Raw genomic sequence first — 8,459 nt, 5'->3', positions numbered from 1 at the left:
ACACTTAATATTGAGTAGTGATGGGCCAAGGGCTCCTCATGACATCCGTGGCATTGCAAACCCTGCCTTGAACTGCACCAGATGAAACAAAAAGAAGGATAGGGTCCTTGACCTTCCTGTGACTGCACATGGTTCCTGGACTAAAAGGTCCAGTGGTTCCCTGAGGACGTCTGTGGGCTGCCTGCCCCAGCCAGGACAATGCTGTCACCTGACTCTGGTATGAGCATGATACTGCCTGCCTGGAGACAGAGCCCATTGTGTGAACTACCCCTCAACTGTCTCTCTTTTCTTGAGCAAAGGCATAACATTCAGTTTGATACCTTGCTCACCTGCTCAAGCACCCTTTGCTTCCCAGGTGTATTTCAAGCAAGGCACTGCCTGGACCAGTCACCTCACTGGGCTGCTGTGCTCCCAAACCCCATGCTTGAGCTCCACACCCTGGCCTCGAGGTCTGCCTGTGCCTTCTGTGAGCCCAGGGATCCCATCCAAATCCAGCCCCGATTTAACAACCCCACAGCAGGCAGGGCCTGCCCCGTAGTCTCTGGCCAAGGGGTTAGGGCCGTTGCACCGCACTGGCTCTGCTCTGCTTCCTGTGATTGTGCAGCTCCTCATTACGAAAGCAGCACTGGTGGCAGACGCCGGCTCCCTGTGCTTCCTACCCGGGACGCTGCTGGCTTCCGCAGCGCTGGCAGCTTGGGTGCACACAGGTCACATGTGGGTGCAGGGTGGTCACAACATCCACTTCTCTTCAAAAGTGGCTCAAGACCATTTTTGCACCCGACTGGGGCTAACGCAGAGCAACTGTCCTGGAAACATGCAGAATGCTGCACTAAGTCCCTCTGCACAGACACAGAAAGGGAAGGCAGCGCACCTGCTTCCTCATTAGGCTGAAAGTGACCATACCCTAAGCCTTCCAGGAGTTCCTCACACAATGCCCCTGGCCCATGACATTACCCTCACATAATGTCCCCACACCATGACATTACTCTTTTGCTCCACTCAGCTCCTCATCAAAATAACCACAGAGGACACAGTTGCACACTTACAGTATTTATTTTTGTGCTAGTAATAAGGAAATTACTAATTACTATCCTGATCTAGTTAATGTTTCTTCTTGTTGTGGGGGGCTTTGACTAGAAGACCTTCAAAGACCCCCTTAGGTCTAAAGAGAGAGTGATTGCCATTGGAATGGGCTGCCCAGGGAGGTGGTGGAGTCACCGTCCCTGAAGGTGTTCAAGAAAAGCCTGGATGAGGCACTTAGTGCCATGGTCTAAATGACTGGATAGGGCTGAGTTGTAGGTTGGACTGGCTGATCTTGGAGGTCTCTTCCAACCTGGTTGATTCTATGATTCTAAACCATTTTATAGATTCTTTGAAATAACCTGTAGTATGAAGAGAGATGCTAAAGAGACATCACTAAAATGCACTTCAGGAAAGATATCACATACCAGCTAGAAGTGTTTCTGCACAGCCCCAGAGTGCAAACAAAATCAATTTTCTGCATCTTTGGTCAGTGCAGCAAAGCTTGGACACAAAAGGCTGCAGCTCTGAAACCATCTTGTGACCAGAAAAGCCTTCATAACAGCCACCAGCTCTCTGCTCCATGGTCATTTAGTTCAGTCTGGGGCATGGCTTCTCTCTGAGGCCTAGAAACCCTGCTTCCAGGGCTGTGGGAGATTAAAGGCTCCGCCCCTAAGAAAGAGAAACAGAAGACATGGCTTGGGAAGGACTCCACATCACCTTCTCTAGCCAGGCCAGGAGCTGTGCCTGTGGCTCATATACTAGCAGGAACAGGTGACACATAGGGCCTGTTGCAATTGCAGGACCACTCTCTGTGATGTCACTCAAAGTCACTTCACCAGGCTCACACCAGGAGATCAGGCAACACCACAGGATAAATGGGAAGTGACAACAGGCAGATACTTGCTGCCACTAGATAGATCAAGAAGTGCAGGACAGAGCCTGTTCATCTCAACATGGGCAGGGAAGCAGGGCAGTGGCCTCCATCACCAGCTGCACCCAGTTACACTAAGCAAAGGCACCTGAGGCTCAATCACCTTCACCCTCCATGCCACAGCCCACCCCCACAAACCACAAGATACACCCTGGGCTGTAGGCCTTGTCAGAAGCCACAGCAAAGTTTCCAGAGTTCCTACCCTATCTCAGACAGGGCCCTGTTATAGGCATAAAATGTACAGTGTCAGAACAGGTCAACCCTAAACCAGCTTCTGAGTAAACCCAGAAATATGGAGAGTATTCAGAAGAATCCACTTTGCTAATTATCTGTTAATACTGCTCTGTTTGTCCCTGCTTGGCAGGGTGTGAGGGTATCACCACAAGAGGCAGGAGATTGTAGTGGTAACACCTCATTGGCACAGTGCTGCTGGGTAGGGGTCTGCCCCTGATCCAGTGACTGAGTAACACTTATGGACATCAAGGGGTGCTCAGAATCTGAGAAGCACAACTCCAGCGCAGTGTCCTCTTGCACATCAAGTACCGTGCTGTCTGGGAACTCAGAGATCTGCTGTGATAACACTGCAAGGGAAGGAGAGCAAATCTTGTCATTCTCAGCTTCTTGCTGCTCTGCTCTGAACATGCACCCACTGCAAAACCCAGAAGAGCAGAACAAACTATCTAGCTGGGGCTGCCTCTTTCCAGGGCAGGTGGTGGGAGGATGCTGCACAGGCGCAAGGCCAAGCTGCACTCCAAGAGGGACTGGAATCCCTCTAGTTCTTGTACTGCCCCTAGTCCAGGGCCCTGGCCACAGACAGGCCTTTGCAGTAGGGCTGAGGAAGAGGTTAGAGCTGGGATCAGACAGCAAAGCCAAACCCAGTGATCACCATAGGCAAGGGGCTGCTGGGTTGGACGTTCTTGAGAGTTCAGGTAGCCTCTGAGGAAGGTGCTCTGTCACAGAGAACAGTGCTTCATCTGGAGACACCCCTCTTCCCTTGGGCACTCACCTGTGACCTCTGTCTGTGTCTCTTCACTCTGAATAGAGAGGAGGCTGGAGGTAACAATAAGGTTGAGGGACAGAACCAGGACCTGGAAACAGAAAGGATCAGCACAGGCCTCAGCAATGGACATGGGCAGGCATTATTAGCTGCAATAACCACCCTTCTCCCACCAAAACTTATAAGGCCAGTAGATGGGCCTGAAGCCACTCACCATGCTGCTGGCTTTTGCTGTAGTTTCAGTGGTGGACTGTGTTCCTGAGGCCTGTGGTTCCTGCAGCTGCTCTGACAATGACCTGCAGGAGAGCAGGCAATGCAAGTTAACACAACTCTTCTGGCTAACAGAAGAGCTGTGTGCTCCCCTCCTGCCCACTTTGCAGCCAGACTACAATCTCAAGGAGAGGAACAGTCTTCCTCACCACATCTCCTGCCATGTCCAACAAGACAGCAGCTGCACCTTCTTCCCCAGCTTGTAGTTCTGAGTTGTGCAGGTTGCCACCTTTCCCACAAAAGATGAACAGCATAAGAGAAAATCAGAAACATCTTTGCAAGTCAGGAGCAGGGACTTCACCAGAATCTCTCCTTAGGTAATCAGCCACCACTTCTGCATGTGTGGGGCAAATAAAATTGACCCTGCAGTCCACAAGGCACCATCTGGGGAAAAGCCCAGAAAGCAAGAACTTACACTGTTTGGGGAAGGGTGAGACCTGCCCAGTCCCACAGAGACACACCAGACTAATCTCAAAGGATGCTTGCTCCTAGCAGAACACTAGCCACTCAGATCCACAATATTAGGCTTTATTGCAAACCAGCCTGACATAGAAAACACACTGGACCTGGCACGCCACCACTTGGCTTGGAACAGGGCAAGTTCAAAACCATCACCAAACATAAGACAGCAGAGACAACTATGACTTGAGCTGCCTCTCCTCACCTGAGGAGAGCTGCTGTCCCACAGGGTCAGCCTCATATTCTGCCCAAAGTGGCAAGTCTCCAGCAGCAGTACAGCCACTTTTGACCTGTTGTTCTTGCTCCTGAATTACAACTAAAGCCATTTAATCAGGCAAGCAGCTGCAGTCTGTGACTGAGCAGGTCATGTACTCATCCCCATCCGCTCATTATCAGGCCCTGAAGGTTCTGTGCACCAAGCGGCCAAAACAAAGATTTCTTCTTCCCCTCCCTATCAGCCTCAAGGCTCCTGGGTGCCAAGCTAGTTACTCCCTTCCTGACTGGCCTTGGAAGTCCCACGCACCCAGCAAGCTAGGTGCTGTTGACCACCCTGGCACAGAGCAGCGAAGTCTAAAAACACACAGAGCACTGTCCAACAAAATCAAATCTTAAGGGGAAACTTGGGACCCTCCCTGGCCAGGGACCCCTCCACCACTATCAGCCTGCTCCCATATTGACTTATATTCCTTTTACATAATTCTCAGGTCTGTGTTATGATCATTATATTGATACAGTTAACCACATATTAAAAATCTGAATTAGGATCTGCAGAGAGTCCAGGTGACTAGAAATCTTAAGTTAATTGAAACTATGAATTAGTAGTCACCATTCTGCCAAAGATATCTAAAAGAACCAGTCCATCCCCTCAGAGTAGGGTGACACTGTGTACACATACTTGTTTGCCACGCAGTCCACGCTGATATCACTGCCATGACTACCTTGGGCTGAGTGTTTCTGATGCATATTCTTCTGAAGATGCTCTTCAGCCTGCAAGCACCTCCTGTTAGCAACAACCTCGGGCACTGGCAATACAGCCCATGCACACCCCACAAGCAATGTCATTTAGCCTGTGCACTTTGGTTCTCTGTCCCTCCCATGCTACTGAATTAACTGCAGGAGCTGCAAAGAAAACCCTGGTCTGCTGATGAAGCTAGCAGCTTCCCCAGGGTAGCAAAAGTGAGGTACAACTATGGGAGATGAAAAATACACAGCTCACAAGTCACTAGGTGAGCAAGAAAGAATAGGCTGTAAGCACTTGTGGTACAGTCATGAATGGAGAGACAGACAGCAGACAGGGCTTGGTGCTATAACTGACCAGCAAGGCAGAGATTGTTGTGTACACGGACATCCCTCAGGCCTTGGAAGGAGGAAAGAGACACCAAGCTGTGCTGCACACTGCTCTGGGCACCAATACTCATCAATGCACCACACTGTATTTTCAAATTGCTCCTCTGGCTTGAAGCATTCAGGTGGTCCAAATCTGTTTGGGAATGACAGGCTGCAGTGAGAACTCACTTTTGTCAGTGGCAGAGAGGTCAGTAGGACAAGACTTTTCTCCAGGACCTACATCTCTGTCTCTGACAGGACCAGCTCTGGCATGTTGGGTTAGAGAATAGCAAAACTCAGTAGGTATCTACTGAGAACTCAAAGGGAGTCCAGCCCAGGCAGAGGGCACGCACAGAAAGCACACAAAAGCAGATGAACTCTCCCAAAGCAGCATCATGCTTTCCTCAGGAGCAAAGGCAGAAGTGAGCAGAAGCAAAAGCTGGGACCTTCACACATGGAATTCACTACCTGTGCAACACTTCCAGGCACAAGCTGGGGTCCAGCATTCATAGCATCAGGAATTGGGAAACTGGAACTGTGTTTTGCTGACATACTTGTGCCTTCCAAATCCATCCTTGTCTCTGGGTAAGAAAAGGAGAGCCAAGTGCTGGGCCTCAATAAGACAACACCTGACTAGCCAGTTTGAGTAGAACAAAACAACAGTTTTACAACAACAGAAAGACTCTAAACTTGTCTCTCTCCACTGATACCTGGCACTCACCCAAAAAACCCACTGAGGGACTGCTTTTGTGCCTGTAGCCAGGACAGCAAGAGGCCGTGGACATCACTTACCAAGCTCAGGGGAAGGATCTCCTTCTGATATGTCAGAGCTCCTGCTCTCCAGCATAGGGCAGAAATAGTTGTGATCAATATGCACAATTTCTGAACTCTGACAGCTGCCGTCAAAGTTGCTGCCAGGGCTGTAGCACAGACGCTGATGTTCAGAAATGCTGCTGTCACTTTCAGCAAGCAAATATTCCTGCAGTGCTTCTAGCTCATCTTCCGAAGGGTTCAGCATAGAGAAAATTAAGTCATCCATCTCCTCATCCAGGTGCTGTGGAGAAAAATCTTTTACTCAGTGGGGACTCAAACCTCCTGAATCTAGCAGTGATTTGTACTAAAGAACTCACCGCAGCCTCTGACACACTACAGTCTTCTGGGGGACAGTTCTCCTCCTCTAGGACTTCAGGGCAGGGAATATCATCCCTCAGGAGGAAGTTAATGAGGTTCTCACCTCCCAGGGCAGTCAGTTGCTCTTCGAATAACATCTGAGCAGGAAACTCAAAAGTAAGCACAGGCACAGAGGGAGACATTAGCACTTCTCTAACATGTCCCTCAGCCCCTATGGACAAAGTCTCTCCATGCAACGGCAGCATCTGCCAGGACCCTGCAGTGATGAGTAGCCCACAACTTTCCCCAACCGTGCTACTACAGCAGCACTGGTAGAAACACCAGATGAGTTTCCCCACTAGACTACTGAGGCCAATCCACAGGACCCATGCTCCACTGAGAAAGCAAAAGCTGCAGAAAGGAGAGGGAAAGTGGAAGGAACTCAGACTTTTTATGATAGGAAAGCATGCATGATTCTGCTGTTCCACTGAGGCCAGAAGATGCTGTACGAGGCCAGCCTCCTGCTGCAGGTAAATTATTAAGAGAAGTCATCACTGTGGAGTCAACTACAAGCATTTCACTAATAATAAAACTACAATTAATCAGTGATTAAATAGAAATGAAAAGACAACAAAAAAATAATAATTGAATAGTAATTAAAGTTATTTGACATTAAAGTGAATATATAAACAGTAATTTAGGCAGTGGTCACTCTACTACTTAAGACACTTCTAATAATTAAGCTACAGTTGGACATACATATGTAAATATTCCTAGCACATAACACACATTTTGGCCAAAAGCAAAACGATGCTTACCTCCCTGTAGGTCTCAAGGGCCAGATAAAAGATCCCTCATCCTCGAGAGGTGTCTCTGCTCAAGAGTAGATCACTGCTGGGTAGGAAAGCTCAGACTTTGGAAGGCTCCAGACACTTATAGGGCAAAGTAATGGACTTGTACTCAAGCCCCGCCTTGGTATTTGTGCAGATGGCAGTATTAGTTTTGTCTAGTCCCAACTCAGGCTCGTGCTGTTATCTTCTGATAAGACATGGCCTAGCCTTTCTGCGCCTGAGAAGATGCATCCTCACATGGTTCCCATGGTTTGCACAGCAGAGCTGGTCTTGGTCAGGTCTGCTTATTTGTGATGTTTGTGATGTCTGAACCAAAGTGCTGCTCGACCGGAGTGGGGGGCATCTGTCACACTTCCCCATTAGCACTGTTAAGCTTTCACATCTAGTTGGCAGGGCACAGAAAACCTCAGCCTTCCTCAAAAAAAAAAAAAAAAAAAAAAAGAAAACCCCACAAACAAAAAAACCCAAACCCAAAATCACAGCCAAAGCCAGAAGGCCAGTGCGGACCTCAGACACACGGCGGCTGTGCCCTTGAGGCAGGAAGCTGGTGTGTGGAGCTGCCCTGCAGACGGCAAGGCCAATACAGCCTCACCAGCAGAAAGCGGAACGGCAAAAAGAAGGAAAGCAGAGCTGACGCCAGGCAATGTCTGGGCCCGTTTCTTCCAGAGACCCCGAATACGCTTCATCCAGGATGCCTGCACTAGGCCTTTAAGGGAGAATGAAAACATGAGCAGAAAGCAGCAGGTGAACTGCAAGGAAGGGTGACAAGGTCCTAGTTGGCAAGAACCGTTTCCTTCGCCGGGACACAAACACAAGGGAAGACCAGAAGCCTCTCACAGCCCTAGCCGCGGGGTCGGCCCACGGGCAAACAGGGCGCGACGCTGCCCGAGGCACAGCAGCAGCCTGTGAGGGCAGGACAGCACAGCCCGAGGCCGGGCAGCAACACTCTGGGCGGGCGGAGGGCCGCGGCTGCAGGCGGCTCGCCGGCAGCTTGTCAGCGCTGGAGTAAGCAGTCTCGTGGCTGGCAGCGTCCGGGCCTGCCGCCTTGCAGAGCCCCGGGGCCGGCGTAAGCGGAGGACACCGGCCCCAGGCACCCGGTACCGCCATCCCGCCCCTCACCTCAACACAACGCGACAAGGCCCTGCCCGGCCGCCACGGCAGTGACGTCACCCCGTCCCAGCCGGCCCTTCGCGCTCGCCGCTCCGCCCGGGGCTCCGCCGGCGGCTGCGGTGCCGGCGTCCATTGACCGGTGGTGCGGGAGTGGCGGGAGTGTGCGGCCTATGGGGCGTGAGAGCGGGCGGCGTGTGCGTCGCGGCCGTGCGCCCGGCTCTGCGGAAGCCCGAGAGTGCGAGCGGAGGCGAGAAGCACGGCTCCAGGGCATGGACACTGAACTGCGTCCAGCCCCGGCGCACAGGGCGGGCTGCGTGCGGTACCGACCAGCTCGTAGCCCCGTGTATGAAGCCGGCATTGTCGGGGGGCGGGAACCGGGCGG

The 8,459-nt window shown here is 51.2% G+C and overlaps 1 protein-coding gene across 2 annotated transcripts; it reads right to left on the bottom strand.

The window, feature by feature from the left end:
• Positions 1-1,034: 1,034 nt before the first annotated feature.
• On the bottom strand, positions 1,035-8,451 carry LOC135173447 (uncharacterized). Of its 2 annotated transcripts, none has more exons than XM_064140373.1 (8): positions 6,935-8,451; positions 6,137-6,286; positions 5,799-6,060; positions 5,475-5,587; positions 4,576-4,667; positions 3,166-3,247; positions 2,961-3,042; positions 1,035-2,535 (listed from the first exon to the last, which is right to left on the bottom strand). In XM_064140373.1, exons 2-8 carry the CDS (start codon positions 6,272-6,274, stop codon positions 2,276-2,278), a joined length of 1,029 nt encoding a protein of 342 aa, XP_063996443.1. In that variant the 5' UTR covers positions 6,275-6,286; positions 6,935-8,451; the 3' UTR covers positions 1,035-2,275. The 2 variants fall into 2 exon arrangements, with proteins under 2 accessions (XP_063996443.1, XP_063996442.1); XM_064140372.1 differs by having other exon boundaries at positions 6,137-6,274.
• Positions 8,452-8,459: the final 8 nt, after the last annotated feature.

This window comes from Pogoniulus pusillus, chromosome Z (assembly GCF_015220805.1).
Source record: "Pogoniulus pusillus isolate bPogPus1 chromosome Z, bPogPus1.pri, whole genome shotgun sequence".
NCBI classification, from domain to species: domain Eukaryota; kingdom Metazoa; phylum Chordata; class Aves; order Piciformes; family Lybiidae; genus Pogoniulus; species Pogoniulus pusillus.
This window is presented reverse-complemented; position numbering and strand designations above follow the sequence as displayed.

What these genes read in the sequence shown, in the direction of transcription:
- LOC135173447 (XM_064140373.1), bottom strand. Translation starts at nt 6,274, where the DNA reads ATGTTATTCGAAGAGCAACTGACTGCCCTGGGAGGTGAGAACCTCATT. An exon ending in AGATCCTTCCCCTGAGCTTG is followed by an intron (nt 5,588 to 5,798) that starts GTAAGTGATGTC and finishes TTTCTTACCCAG; the next exon opens with AGACAAGGATGGATTTGGAA. An exon ending in GACACAGACAGAGGTCACAG is followed by an intron (nt 2,536 to 2,960) that starts GTGAGTGCCCAA and finishes CTTCCCTTGCAG; the next exon opens with TGTTATCACAGCAGATCTCT.